Below are 15985 nucleotides of genomic sequence, written 5' to 3' on the forward strand. Positions count from 1 at the left end.
AAATAAAATGTAATAATGAGTTGGGAAAGCATTATTTGTCTTTTACTTAATTTTTTATTTTCTGTAGAATTTTCTCTTGTTAGCTACAAAGGCAGAAAATGGTGTCACTTGACATTAAATAAGAATCACTATATTCACAATGAGAGATAAGGTGTTGGTACATTGATTGGTTTGAACCTAGTATTCTTTGGAGGCTGAGGCTTAGTTTTTAATGAAAAAAAGTTTAGATAGTTGTGGAAATGACAAAAAAACAGGTCTCATGCTTCGAGGCAATATAGTGACAATTATACAATGAAAATAAAAACGTTGTTTATCTGGGAAATTAGCAATATAGCAACGATTGTCCACTGTCACCCTCTTTCTTTGGGAAATTAGCAAAACATTGTTTCTTTTCTTACAACCATTTAGATTAAAAGTTGTCAATGCCAAGCTTGTCATGTATAAATTCTGAGACAATGTTCCCTTGGTTTTCATTTTTATTATATAAAAATAAAAATCAATAACAACAATAAAAATTTTTGAGAAAATCATTAAATAATCAATAAATGGCACCATCACAAAGGGTATTGACAAAATAATAATTTGTCAACTCATTGATAGCCCTAAATATTGGGTTCTAGGAGAGAGAGAGTAGGTATTGAGAGAGAGAGCATTAATCGAGACAATTCTGGGTCTAATTTTTGTTAGTAAATTATTTCTAAATAAATAAATTGTTTAGTAAATCAAATAAATAAGAGTCTATAGATAACAATTCATTTAATTTAATGAAAAAATGAATGAATAAATAAAACTTTATTGGGACAAGACTTGTACAGGCTATCCTGAACCAGACCAAACCCTTTGACAGCCCTAAATATTGGGCTTAACGGGGAGAGAGAGTGAGATAGATAAATAAATAATTTATTTAATTTAACAAAATAAATAAATAAAGATTATTTATTACTAGAATGGGAATGGTACAAGTTATCCTGAACCAGACCTGACCTATTGATAGCTCTAAGTATTGGAATCTAGTTTTGCTAGTAATAATAATTTTTTAGTAAATTATTTCTAAATAAATAAACAAAATTTTATAGATAATAATTTATTTAATTTAATAAAATACATAAATGAATAAATAAAAGTGTATTGGGACAGGACTGCTACAGGCTATCCCAAACCAGACCTGACCCATTGACAGCCCTAAATATTGGGCTAATAATAATTTGTTAGTAAATTATTTCTAAATAAATAAATAATTTAGTAAATTAAATAAATAAAACTTTAAGATAATAATTTATTTAATTTAATAAAATAAATAAATGAATAAATAAAAGTTTATTGGGATGGGGGACTAGTACAAGCTATCCTGAACTAGACCCGACCCATTGACAATCCTAAATATTGGGCTCGAGGAAGAGAGAGAGAGAGAGAGCACGACCATAAATAGTTTGATATTCAGTAACAAAAATGAAAGGGGGAGAAGTATCATGATTTCATTTGTCTTATACGATGGTAAATAGTTTGTATATATTTGTACTGTACATATTTGTATTTGTACTCTTTCCAAACTGAGCCTAATTAGAAATTTAATAGCACATTATATAGATATATAGATGTATAGGTAACAAATTTTAGAAATTTATAAGAGGAAATTTGGAAAACAAAAGTTACATCTTGGACAAAAAGAGAGTGTGTGAAACTCTCTCTTTTATTATAGGTGTGTGGATAAAACACAGTTTACATCAAATGCTGGATCCCAAGGGCATACACTGTCCAACACAGCTGACAAATGTTATCAAGTGACCACTTAGCTATAGTCATAGAGGTCTAGTTATTAAGTGCCAGGGTGAATCCCCCTTCAGATGGGTTCTGAGATTTACCAATTTTGATGTTCTGAGATTTACCAATTTTTGATAGATGACAACCTAGCAAGAGGGGATGACAAGAAGTGAATTCATGGGGTCCAAACATGCGTAGCTGATTTTTTTTTTTTTTTCTTTCATATCTTTTGCCTGTGGCACACTAGGAAGTCCTGTGTTGGGCCAGTGCTGCTCTTGGTACTTTTGATACCCCAGGCAATGGTAGCTGGTTCACAACCTTCAAATTAATATTCACCTATTTGTAAAAAAAGAAAAACTGATAAAAAGGAATACCAGACAGTGGTAGGAGGAAGATCTGCCTTTGGAATAAAAACATTTATTTAGCATGATGCAAAAGTGGTATGAGGAATATGATGGAATTACTATAGATCTATTGATTTTGAAGGTAATCAAGATTGTGTTTGTAATTTGAATCCTGTTTCACTTAATCCTTTATGTTTTACCAAGTGGCATATGTTGTCTTTTGGCTATTGATAAATCTGATCATTTCTTTCCTTATCTTATTACCATTTGTTTTTGCAGGATCCATTGTTGAATATTGATCTGAACATTTCCTCTGTTTGGATGGGAAACTGGTCTCAATTATGTCCTACTTGCAAGGTCCTTATAACTAACTGATGACTTTTGTAGAGACTGCATTTCATGAACAAAAAATATTTCCGACCTACATTATTCATGCTCAACTATTGGGTTACCGTTTTGTATAAATTTTGATTTGTGTTTCTCCCTACTGTCAGATAATCAGACCTGTTCGCTCCAAGCACTGCTCTACGTGTAAGCGCTGTGTGGAGCAGTTTGATCATCACTGTCCATGGATATCTAATTGTGTAGGGAAGGTGAGTTTTTTTGTTTTCAAGAAAAGGTAACTAAAGAAATTCATTAAAAACCAAAGTCTACATGAGAGGATGTACAAATAAGCATGGAATCACTAAACAAGAACACCCTACAAAAACCCAATTTAGCCAGACTGTCCACAATGGCATTTAGATCTCTAGGGATTCAACAAGTAGAGATGTCTAATTGAAGAACCAGGTCACTAAACTTCAGCCAGGTTGTTTTCCAGTCTCCAAGGCCCATTTCCATGGTTCTTGATCCAATCATTTGTGTTAAAAGAACCACCCTTCATAGAGATAACCCACCAGGCCAGATGTTTGGCAATCCTGCACCCAGTTAGAGCTGCCAACAGAAATTGATATATTGTAATTTGAATCCACTATCCATGATGTGACAAGTTTATGGTTTTCCTTGGAACAAATTAGAATATAGGAGATAACCAACCACACCACTCATTGCATTTATGTCAGCTTCTAGTTGATAAGAGCTCAACCATTCATCCCACTCAATTCTGAATTAAGTGCTCATCGCTGTCTCTTTGATTTGCATTAATGCATTTCTTCTACTCAAATGGTAGCCTTGCCTGCTGAAGGATGATACAATTGTTAATCATCACTGTGATCTAGGATTTTATTGAATTCTATGGTTACTGATTAAGTGTGCTTGCTATATGTTTTCTTCAGTTGTAGTATGCTCATCATGAAGACTAGGGAAACTATGAGATCAATGTTCTGAAGATGGTAATCATATTGTAAATCATGGAGAAGGTTAAATCAAATTGAATGATGTATTTATTGTAAATTGTAAGATTATTTCTTTTTTGTAGAAACTTGTCAATAAATTAAAAACTTATATATATAGAAAAATTATTGTATCCCCTTTTAATATATATCTACCATATATTTATGTAGTACACCAGAGTTTATCACTTGTACAATGGATGTGAAAAATAAGGTTAACTAACCATATAACATTCTTATTAGCCATGTGGAAAAGGAATTACATCCACTGTACAAGTCTTCCTATTTACTTGTGTACCTGACAAGTCTTCCTATTTACTTCTTGTCTACTTTTCTTATCCTGAATAGGATAGCAAGATAGTTAGAGAAATATATGAGGGATTTCTTATGGGAGCCTAGAGAGGAAAAAAGGGATCACTTAGTCAAGTGGGAGTAGGTTTGCAAACCCAAGGAAAAAGAGGATTTAGGGATTGGGAACTTAGTTCTTAGGAATACAGCCTTGTTAGGTAAGTGGTTATGGAGATTTCCCTTTGAATGTGATAGGTTATGGCGCAAGGTAATTGACAGCATTCATGGGTTGGGAGATAATGGCTGGGATGCAAAATTATCCCCTCAATCAAATTCCTCCTCTCCTTGGAAATCAATTTTTTATGTCTACCCAGCATAGTTGTCAGGGCAACGCCTAGGCGATAAGGCGCCCTTTGAGGCTCGCCGCGCCTAATTGCCAAGCAGTTTTGTACTATGTATTATAAAATACTTTTTTATTCTTTATTTTTTGAGATTATAATTATAAAATAGGCACTATTAAACTAAAATATTCATTTTGTGTGTTTATATACTAATTTCTTTTTATTATTTTCTTATTTCTTAGGGTTTAATCAATACAAACATTGCTAAATGCTGTATTGAATCCTCAAAGACTTTAAAACTTGAACCAATAAGTAAGGAAGAACTTAAAATTTTTTCTAATCAACACATTTTCTACTACTTTTTTTCTTCTTTTCCTATAACAAAAATAAGGGTTCAGCCCTTATATTTTTTGAATGTTCTTTTCCTTCTTTTTCTTCTTCTCATTAATATGTTGATTTTCTATACTCTAACATGTACTCTATACTTTTTTTAAGAAAATTATGAATAATTATTAAGGAAATATGGTTATGAACTTATGGTACCTAGGGAACTACCCTAGGATCTATTTTTTCTACATAAAAAAATCCATCGCCTAGGCAACACCTAGGTGCCCGCCTAGGCGACTAGGCGCCCCCCTGTTGCCTAGCCTCGCCTTGGCGCCTTGAAAACTATGCTACCCAGTTTCCTCAATTCCATCTGCTATGGTGTGGGAAATGGTAACAAAATCCAGTTTTGAGAAGACCTTTGTTTGGGGGAAACACCTCTTAATTTGTATTTTTGTTTGCTTTATACCCTCTCTAACTTGAAAGGTGAAATTGTGTCCAGATTGGCAATACCATCTCCCAAAGGGATAAACTGGGACCTAGACTTCACGAGAGGCCTTGGAGAGAATGAATATGTATCTCTTATTCAGCTACTCGGTATGCTGGAGTTAGTATGTTTGAATCAAAATGTTGAGGGCTCTAGGATTTGGTCAATCTCTTGATGGTTTTTTCACCTGTGCTTCCTTTTTCAGTAGCCTTGCTTTTCTTGACTCCCTAGGGGTAGACTTCTCAGTAAAAGAAATTTGGAGTAAGCCTATCACCGAAGATTCAAGCTTTCTGTTGGGAAGTTTTCCTTGGTAAGATAAATACTTGTGGTATGCTGTAGAAAAGAAGGCCCAATGTGTGCCTCTCTCCTCATATGTGCTTTCTATGCAAGGCTGGTGGTGAATCCTTATCCCATTTATTAATCTCCTGTTCTTTTGTCCACTGCATTTGGGAGTACTTTTGTTCTCTGTTTGGTTGCAAGTGGGATCCCCCTCAAGATGTGGTTAGTATCTTCAGTCCCAACTTCTTGAAACAATAGAAGAAAAGAGGGTGAATTATGTGGAGACCAGTAAAGGCAACAGTAATTTGGATAATTTGGGAAGAGAGAAATGGGAGAATATTCAATGAAAAAAATAGATCAATGGAAGAGGTAATTGACAGAATAAACATTAAGGTTGTACATTGGGAAAGTTGGTGGAAAGCTTTCAGGTCTTCTCAGTGAATGAAATATTAAGAGTTTGGGCGAAGGTGGCATTGTCATCTTGGGAAAAATACAAAATTGTCATGGTTTGGAAACCTCCAAAAGGTACCAAGTTTAAACTGAATTTTGATGGAAGCTCACTGGGAAATCTGGGTTTGGCAGGAATAGGAGGTGTCTTTAGAAATTCACGAGCTAGGGTGGTGGCCTTATATTCAGGCCCTATTGGAGTTGGAAAGTCTTTGAAAGCAGAACTGCGTGCTTTATTGCAACTTTTAGCAAAACAACTGGGATAACAGAAGGTGGAGGTCAAAGGGGATTCTAAAATAGTTATCTCATGGGGAAGATGTAGCAGTCATGTTCCATGGACTTTCAGGCATGCCTTTAGGGAAGTGGAAAGTATTTCCAAGGAATTAAATGTAGAATTCAAGTGGGTTAGAAGGACTGCAAATGGGATGGCTGATACCCTTTGCTAAACAAGGGATCATGGGACAACAACTTTTTTGAGCTTCATTGTAATTGCTTTTTTGTTTGGGCTTGCATTTTTTCTTCACTTTGTACTAAATTCTCTCTTTAATTTATTAAATTAAATTTTTCTTGCTGATCAAAAAAAAAAGTTATTATTAGCCTACATATGATGGAAAATAAACTCAGGTTTCAAAATAGGTATTAAACAACCTAAACAAAGACTATTCTAGTAATGGTTTTAAACAAGTTTTCTTATAAGAAATTAAAAGAAATAAAGGAATGGAAAAGTAAAGAACGTTATTAGATCTCCAAAAAGATCTAGATATAAGATACAGATCGTAACCCTTAGCATTGATAATTCAAATTGTGAATTGTATAATTAATTGGAATATTTTGACAACTATTAATGGAATTTGTTGGTGTTTTCATAAATTTTTCGTTGCTGAATCATTGAGATAATGATGTGCCATTTCTTCTCTATGTTTCCTTTTCCCGAGGCCAACCCAGTCACAGATGGGAGATGGCATCAACAGTCAGTCAGCTTACATCCTTACATATTTGCTGTATTGTTATAAAGCCCAGTCTAAGTGTCAACTGTCAACTAGGTTTTCCTGCCACGTAATCCAGATCATCATTATGGCCCCTAAATGACCATTCAGTAATAAAGGATGTAGGGTGCAGATACAGCCAGGAGGGTCAACTGTTCGTATTGAAAATTTAAAAAATCGAGACCTCTTGATATACATATCCACACATATGTAGACTTACATTATGTTAAAATAAGCATAAAACTATACTCTAAACATATTCAAGACATCCAGAACACATACTCATACATTAGCAAATGGTGTTTAAAAGATAATTACCACATCCACCCTTATCCAGACCTGGTTTTTCTTCTGGATGGTGGGTCAAATGATCCAACCATCAGGCCTGGGACAGATAACTGGTCATGCAACACTACCTGTGGGTTCTGTCATTTCTGTTGCTTTCAAAGAAGATAACAGATGCTTTCTTTTTAGATTTTTTAGAGGTTATGTTTTCGAGAAAGATATTTTATGGATTTTCCTTTTCTTTTTGCACTATAAAATTCTTTTTTAGATAGAAGCCTGAACCGTAGGATTTTGAATGTACAATAAAGAAAAAAGACAAACAATAAAAAGTGGACTAATGATGCCCTACTGTGCAAAACTATAGAATTTGTTTACCATTAGGAGATGGTGAAACATGCAGTTGCTGCCTTTGAAAAGAGACTGGCAGTTGGCTACCATGTTGACTGAGTGATCCTTGAAACAATGTTCTGATATAGTACATTATTTATTGGTTAAAGTATAATATGGGCTACATGTATATCCAGACATAGTTCTCATTCTTTTAAAATTCCTCTTTTATACTTTCCATACTTATCAGCTTCATTTTTATCACTGTTGCAGAGGAACAAATGGGACTTCTTTGTCTTTTGCTGCATGGGAACTGTGACATCATTCATTGCTGCTATTATCACAATTGAAAGTAGGTTTATATGGAGACAAACTAAGCTACCTGAGGCTCTTATCATATTTATATTGATAATTTGACATGTTTGTACCATTTGATAGGGATTTGGACAGGAATGCCAGCAATCCCTGCTTCGGAAAGATGGATACATCATCTGGCAGTTCAACATCCTGGGGTTCTCGTGTTTCTATTCATGGATACCATTATTTTGATTGGAGCTACAGCTTTGACCATATCACAGGCATCACAGGTATTTGGCTTCATTGTTTTTTTTTTCATTTTTTTTACTGATATATTGCTACTAACCTGACAATTTATTGGAACAAAAAACATGGTCTGGTCATATGCTCATTGGGTACAATTAGAAAAGCTCCAAAGTAAATGATAAGCCCCAGATTAAATGCTTGCCCTCCTTAGTTCAGTATTAGTATGTAAATATGATGTGACATTACTGGAATTCCTATTTACATGATGGAGATGTAATCTGACTGGATGTAGGGTGTCTGCTTGAAAACTGTGAGGTCAAGTATGGGGATGCCTTGGTGTGTGGAATCTTTTGTTTGTTCTTTCTGTACTCATCTCTTTATGGGCAAAGGGGCATAAGGATCTTTTTTTTTCTTTCCCCCTCTTCCTGATTTATATCTTTTATGTTTTATCTTAATTTAATTAAATCAAGTTATGTTAGTTATAAGGTCAGGACCGGAAAGGCGAGTAAAAAGGTGGTTGCTTATGCTGTAGTCTGAGATTTGAGTGCTTTTTATCCTTTGGAAGATAGATTTTTAATCAAAAGAGAGAGTAGGTTGAATCCTAGAACTCCCAGTTTATTTGCCTTTTTTTTTTTTTTGAAACAGGAACAAATCTAGCCAAAACAAATGACGTTGTGTTTTTTAATATGTATATCATATCTGAATTATGAATTGTTGAAAGACAAGACCAGGTTTCTTATTTCATGAGTGATCAGGGACCAAACATTCATCTTGTTTTCTCTTTGTTCTCCTTCTCCATTGGTGCCACCTTGCCTAGTTAAAGAAATTTGGTGTAAACCTGTGTCCCCTAAGATTGAGGTTTTTTGTTAGGAGGTATTCCATGAGAAAAATCATGCATCCTTCAAAAGAGGAGTCCCAACTGGTGTCTATCGCCACATGTTTGTCCTCTATTCAATACAAGTAGGAGACTTGTCACCATTTACTTATCTTCTTTTCATTTGTTGTAAACTTTAGGAGTGTATTTTTTCCTTATTGGGTGCAGGTGGACTCATCCCCTATATAGTTAGTTTGTTAGCACATCAACATTCAATTCGTTGAGGAAATGGGGGAAGGTATGTGGAGGTGCACCAGGGTGTTAAGTCCGTAGTTTTACTAGATTACAGAGGTTGTTAAAGTACTCCCAATCATATAGCTTAAAAAAGAAAAAAAAGGGCCTCTCTTTCCAAGTTGATTTTCTAAGCTTAGTCCTATGAGTGGGCTGAAGTAATTTATTTAAGAAAGAAAGGGGCCTACAGTCCATTTTAGTGAACAGCAGGCCCTAACTTAATTTGGGCCTTAATAATGACACATTAAGCATTTAATGGGCCTACAGTAGAGCCCATTTAATGGGATAGAATTCCCTAAAAGAATTAAATTTACATTAATTAATAAAACTTACTTAATCTTAGATATTTATAAAGGGGTTGTCACCTATCCTATTATAAAATAGGGGTTTTGTTCCCTCCCTTAGCCACTTCAAGTGGTGTGATACATGGCACCAGGCACCCTAAGAAAAGAAGGTTCTTTTCCTTCCTCTAGTTACTTTAAATGGGGTGGTCATGACACATGTTACCCTAAGAAGAGAGGGCCCTTTTCCCTCCTCTAGCCACTTTAAGTGGGTGACACATGTCACCCTAGGATGAAAAAGTTATTTTCCCTCCCCTAGCCACTTTTAGTGGGACGACACATGTCACCCTAGAATGAGAGTTATTTTCCCTCCTTTAGCCATTTTAAGTTGTGGGGCACATGTCGTTTTAAGAAAAAGAGTTTTTTTTTCCCTTCTTAAGTTGTTCTAAGTGGGGTGAGAATTGGTACCCTAGGAAGAGAGGGGTGGGGAATTACCTAACCACCTCCCTCCACTATATAATCCCCTCTCCTTGTAGGAGAGAAGCCTAATTTCTATTAGCTAAAAGTATTCTGCTTCTAAAATTCCCAGTAACAAGAGACAAGTGAAAGGAGAAGAGAGAAGATTGGGACGTGAAGAACATAGAAGAAAGAAGAACAGGAAGGTAGGGAATTTTGTTTTCCTCATACACCTCTTCACTATGATATTCCTACAGCCTCCTTTAGGAGGAGGACTTGTCTATTCCTCCAATTCATCTCACCCCATTCTTTCTTTCTTTATTTATTTCCTTGTTTTCTTCCTTGTTTCAGATTGGAATACATGCAAGGAGATAACTATCTACAGCCTTGTAAATGAAATTTGGTTGATTATGGTTACTTCATCTTAACCCATAAAATCATTGTTTTATATATAAGGAGACAACCATCTACAATTTTGTCCATGAAACTTGCTTGATTATGGTTCCTTACTCCATTTTAACCTAGGAAATCATTATTTTGTGTGAGGGAGAAAACTACAGCCTAGTTTAGAACTTGGCTGATTATGGTTCCTCAGACCATGATAATACATAAAATCATTATTTAAAGGCCAGCTACAGCCTTATTTATGAAATATGGCTAATTATGGTCCCCATTTGATTGTTGTGTATAGAAAAAAGAACTCTTATTTATTTATATTTGTTAGTTTTCTCTCAAATAAAGAGGGAATATATACCAAGATTTTTGAAGGAAAATTCTGTAGTGAAATTTTACTTGGTTTATTCTACTCATCTGAACTTCTAGACCAGAATCAAGAGGTTTTCTCTGCCCCAAGATGTAATTAAAGGAATATCTACATGATTTCCGGAATGGAATTCACTCAAATTTTTTATGTTATGTGAGAAATTATACTGAATTATTTTCCACTAACGTAGGGTTGTAGTCATTTGGACTATATGGTAAGGAAGACATTACTAGGGCATTCTCTTTGTTTGACAGAGTGGCAAAGCCTATCACAATGATCACTTGCCTAGATCCTGTCCTTATTTGGTCCAACATAACCAATTATTAACCCCAGAAGGCCTTCACTAGTTGGCATATCAAAAGCAAACAAGTTTGAAACCTGACATAGTACCATTATCAGGCTGAGGATCAAGTGCAACAATCTAGAATGTTCCACTAATCATAAACATTGTTTTAAAAGGCTTAAGCCTTGAGGCGTGAGGCGTATGCCTTGAGGCATGAGGCGTACGCCTTGAGGCAAGGCATACAGATTTTGCCTCAAGGCTTAAGCCTCACAACTTTGATGTGAGGCTTATTAAGCCTTTGTCAGAATGAGGTGTAAGCCTCAAGCCTCAAGGCATGAGGTGTAACCTGAGGAGTAAAAAAGGCATAAGCCTTAGTATGAATGACTACTTAATGATTTAATGCAAAAAATATATATTTTTATAATTCAAAGTATATAGGACAAAACACTTCAATAATTATAGGCCAAATAAATAAAGTAAAAAAGAAAAACCAATATGGTAAATCAAATTCTATTAGTTTTTCCTAGTGTTTTAAGAGAGTTAATTGCAAAAAGGGCTAATCAAGCTTTTGGTTTCTTTTGGATAAATCAAGTGAGATTTTTCTTGTTATTCTAAATGTAATGTCCCAAATTTGTTATTACAACAACAACAACAACAATAATAATAATATAGATCAAATCAACTAAGTTGTTTCCTTTCTTATAAATTGGTTTTTTACATGAAACGTAAAATGTTTATATTGTTAGCTGATTAGTTATTATTTTATTTAATGCTTAAATGTTGAAATTTATTGCTTATAAATTTCTAGTTTATGGATGTGTACTTTCTATCATTTTAATTTGGCATATCATCTGTTATTTCCATCAATTTACAAACTTTAATTAATTTTTTCCTTAAACTTTGAGGCTTACGCCTCACCTTTTTGGGCCATTATGCCTCAATTACACCTTTAGCCTTTTAAAACCTTGATCATAAAGTCCAAGATTTATCTGAAAATAGTCTAGTTTGGTGTTTCCCAAACACCCATGCCTACCCCTTGGTAGTTGAGACTAACTGCTCCTTCTCATAAGGTAGCACTTATATGACAACCTTGTCCATCTTGAACTACCCATGTTCAACCACTAGTTGAGAACAATTTTGTCTACATATTGATTATTTTTGTCTCAACCAATTTATCCATGACTCTCACAAAAACATGTACTGAAAAAGACATGAGATTGTAAATGAAACTATTATGTCTATTCATAGTAAAAGCAGTGTACATATCATAGTGGTCCTAAAGAGCATATACTGTCCAACGATATACTCACCAACTTGAGGTGGAATACTAAGGTGTTACTATTCTTTATGTTTTCTATTTAGGGCGTGTGAACAGGGGTTTTTTTATCAGTCTAGAGTGAGTCACTTATTAGGGGTATGGTGGTCTTTTTATTCTTTCAAGTTGTGGTCCATCATGTAACTCAAACTGCTGCCACAGATGGGACTTGCATTCTGAATCCCACGATCTCTTAATTCTCCCCTACTTCTCTTATTTCTTTTTCTCTTCTCTTTTCTCTATGTGCTACTTCATCTCAGATTAGATCAAAAGATTATACAATGAATTCAGGACAGTAAAAATTAGGATCTTCCTTTTAAGGATGGTTTGATGTCTTTGTAGGGGTTGTTAATTACTACATAAGTTTTCTGAAAGAGCCTAGCTAGAGGAGGCATCGAGAGTAGGGCTGTAAATGGATTGATCAAATCCAAATCTGATCAAATTTAAAAATCTCATATTGGATTTGAATCCTATCAGACTCAAATCAGGTTCGGATTTAATCCTACTCTGTTTCTTTTTTAAAATAAAGAAAAAAATTAAAAAGTTAATTACTTTTTAACATATATGTAATAAATTAATATCAGTATGAAATATTGAATTTATTATATAAATTTATTTATAGTATGATATATAAAATTATATTTTATATTTCATATATAATTATATAAATTTTATATATTTAAAATCATTATATATTATAATATAAATTGATTTGGATTTTAATTGGATTGGATGGAGTTAAATCTTGTCACCGTCGTCATCCTCCATGCCTTATCCCAACTATATGGGGTCTGTTACATGAATCCTGTTTTATCAATCTGTTCTATTTAAAGTTATATCCACTGTTATTAGTGCTTAAATCATTTCTTACTGCTTCTACCCATGTCCTTTTGGGTCTACCCATAGCCCTTCAAGCCTCTTCAACTTGTAACAAATCACTTCTTCTAACTAGTGCTCCGATTATTAATTCGATTTAGATTGTAAAATCTGAATCCAATCCAATTATGTAAACAGATCATCTGATTCCAGGATAATCAAATCAGATGTTGGATTGGATTCCAGACTCTTGGATTCTGTTGACAGCCCTAATCAAGAGAGTGCCTCCCAATATGGTTATTGCTTTTGTTTCAGTTTGATGTATTTGATTTGATCTTGCCTTCTCTTTTGAGAGATTTGTTGGTCCTCTTCTTCCCTGGCCGTGGCCGATAGACAAGATTGTTTTCCCTTTTTCAGCTTTCTATTATACCTTCATAAAGCTCTTTGATCTGGCTATGATTAAAGAAAAAAAAAAAAAAAAGAGGTGCATAAAAAATGTTTGCTGCATAATTGCGTAGGTCTCTCTAGATTGGCTCAGTGTTGTTTCTCTTGGCATTTCATCATTTTAGAATCATTCTGAAAAATGGTTTCACCTAATGGATTTAATGATTGTAATACGAGTTTATTTATCTATTTATTTATTTATTGTGCAGATAGCACAGAATATCACCACTAATGAGCTGGCAAATGCCAGACGTTATGGATATCTTCAAGGTCCGGATGGGCGATTTCGCAACCCCTACAACCATGGGTGCAGAAAGAATTGCACTGATTTCCTTATTCATGGCTATATTGACGATAATGAAATTGCTTGGCCTACATTACAGCAGACCACCAATTAAAACCATCACAATACGCTTCAATTTTCCTCAGAATTGAGAATGTTGTTTTCTCTGAGGCATTCCTCTCAGACTGTTGATCTATTATGTGGCCTATGATATATTGCAGAGTGTGACTCACAGGCTACAGATTCCAAATGCTTCAACGCCTCTATCTGCCTGCTTATACTACAAATGAATAGGCGCTTTTCTGTTTTGGAGAATGCAGGTGATACATGTTCTGTGTACATACCTTCTGTTATATGTGATGGTGAGACGTAGGCATGCTTTTTGTGATACTTAATCTTCAACAAGAAATCTGTCTGTATTGTTTTGCTATGCATGTAAAATTCTTAAATAAATACGCTTGCGAGTTTTTAACTAGAACCTGCTAATTAGCTCGAACATTGCCATTGCTACTAGTGAGAGAATGTTAAAGTGAATGGTATTCTTAGCAAAGCTGAATTTCAGTATGTTATCTTTTCTTTGAACCTCTTGGTGTAATTGTAATTGAGGAATCGAGGATTAGATCCCCGCCCCCCAATTCAGAGGTCCCATTGTCTACAATGAAAACATCCATGTTGCTCCTATGAAGGAAAAAGGTTAATCAATATAAGCAAATTTGTTGATGAAAGGAAAGGGAATGTTGGGAAAATACACTTGTTTCCAGGGACATCGCTAATTTGTAAGTATCGGACAACAGTCTTTCCAGGAATATTACACAAAATAAATCCATTTCATTTTTTCTTTCTTATCGAATAATGTTAATCCGATTAAGAATATTGTAAGCTTGGATTCTTTATTGGTTATAAAATCAGTTTTGTTTCATGTTGGTGGACTGAATATGGGTTTGGGAAAATAAATGGGGATAAAAAGGAAAAAGTTAAAAGAAATCAAAGGCTAATTGGAAGAAGAATACTCTCTCTATGGCGGGAAGAATCACTTTACTCAATTCTACTTTAAATATAATCCCTCAATTTATTATTAGATCTTTCCAGATTCCAAACAATGTGATAAAGGAGATTGATAGATGTCAAAAGAATTTTTTATGGACCAACTCTAAAGGTAGAAAGCCGATCCATTTAATGAATTGGGAAAGAGCTTGCACTCCTAAAGATAAGGTGGTTTAGGGCTCAAAATTCTTTTTTGGGTTAATGAAACTAATCTTGCAAAATTAGGTTGGAAAATTCTCGTTAAGAAGACAACCTCTAGGTGAAAGTTGTCAAGAGTAAATATCTTAAAAAATAACAATTTTTTGGATGCTAAAATCAAAAAAGGAGTTTCTTGGACATGGAGAGGGATTCTTAGGGCTAGATATCTTCTCATCAATGGTTTGGGGTGGGAGATTAGCAATGGTAGATTAGTGAACTTCTAGAGAGATAGATGGTTTGGTGATAAGGCCATTGCTTATTTGATTCCTCAAGAAAATTTTGGTTAACGAGGAGCTCTTAGTGATGTGATTGATCAAGAAAGGAAAGTTTGGAGTAGGGAGAAGATCTGTAATCTTGTTCCAAACAATGGTTGATTGAAGATCAATGCTACATTCATCCCCTAATATCAAAAAGAAGATAAGTTGGTTTGGTGGTTTAATTCTAATGGCAAATTTTCATCTAAGTCTGCCTACAGATTGAAGTGTAATCATTTACTGAACTATGTGAATGGTTTCAATTGGAACAAGATTGTTTGGAATCTTATGTGCCCTCCAAAACTGCGTTCCTTCTATTGAATAATAGACTGCCCACTAAATCTCTATTAAGACGCAAAGGAGTTAACATTGATGGAGGATGTGGTGTTTTTGGAGAGGATGAAGACGTGAATCATATTTTCAAAAGTTGCTCATTTATCCAACTATTCAAAGTTTGGATGAGCAAAATGTCCTTTAGAGATTGGTGGTTGGACCTTATTAAGAATTTACCAAATGAGGAGGAAAGGTTAAGGGAAAAATTCGTCTTCCTTCTATCACAGCTCTTGAAGATCAAAAGCATGAGTGTATTTAAAAATATTTTGATACCCTAAAATAAAGTCATTGATAAAGCCCTCGTATCCTTTACAGAATTTCAGGATAGTATGATCAAGATTAAGGGAGAGAATAGTACCAAGAATTGTAGCTATATAAGGTGGACCCCCCCCCTCCCCGAGATGGGTGTGATTAAAATTAATTTTGATGCTTCGCAGCTGGAAGGTGGTTTATGCACCATTGTTGTTCTTGTTAGGAATCACCTAGGTGAAGTCCTAGGTTTTAAAGCCTACAAATTGGGGCCTTGCTTCTATTAACAAAGCTGAAGTGTGGGCTGCTTGGAAAACTCATAACCTGGTCTTGAATTTCAAAAATTACCCTCTCATTACGGTGGGTGACTCCAAAATCGTGATTTCTTGCCTTAATAAGGTAATGCCTTACTCATAAA

The 15985-nt window shown here is 34.6% G+C and overlaps 1 protein-coding gene across 2 annotated transcripts in view; it reads left to right on the forward strand.

Annotated features, from left to right (window-relative positions):
* LOC148876358 (Ankyrin repeat family protein with DHHC zinc finger domain-containing protein) overlaps positions 1–14071 on the forward strand; it is a 56203-nt gene extending 42132 nt beyond the window's left edge. For both annotated transcript variants that reach the window (XM_088966677.1, XM_088966676.1), the window contains exons 9-13: positions 2385–2462; positions 2600–2698; positions 7474–7552; positions 7639–7787; positions 13416–14071. In XM_088966677.1, coding sequence (XP_088822803.1) covers positions 2385–2462; positions 2600–2698; positions 7474–7552; positions 7639–7787; positions 13416–13604 — 594 coding nt within the window. In that variant the 3' untranslated portion in view covers positions 13605–14071. The remainder of the gene's footprint in view (positions 1–2384; positions 2463–2599; positions 2699–7473; positions 7553–7638; positions 7788–13415) is intronic.
* The last annotated feature ends 1914 nt before the right edge of the window (positions 14072–15985 follow it).

The sequence above is a fragment of the Nelumbo lutea genome, chromosome 1, assembly GCF_056320005.1.
Source record: "Nelumbo lutea isolate HS-2025 chromosome 1, American lotus-T2T, whole genome shotgun sequence".
NCBI lineage: Eukaryota > Viridiplantae > Streptophyta > Magnoliopsida > Proteales > Nelumbonaceae > Nelumbo > Nelumbo lutea.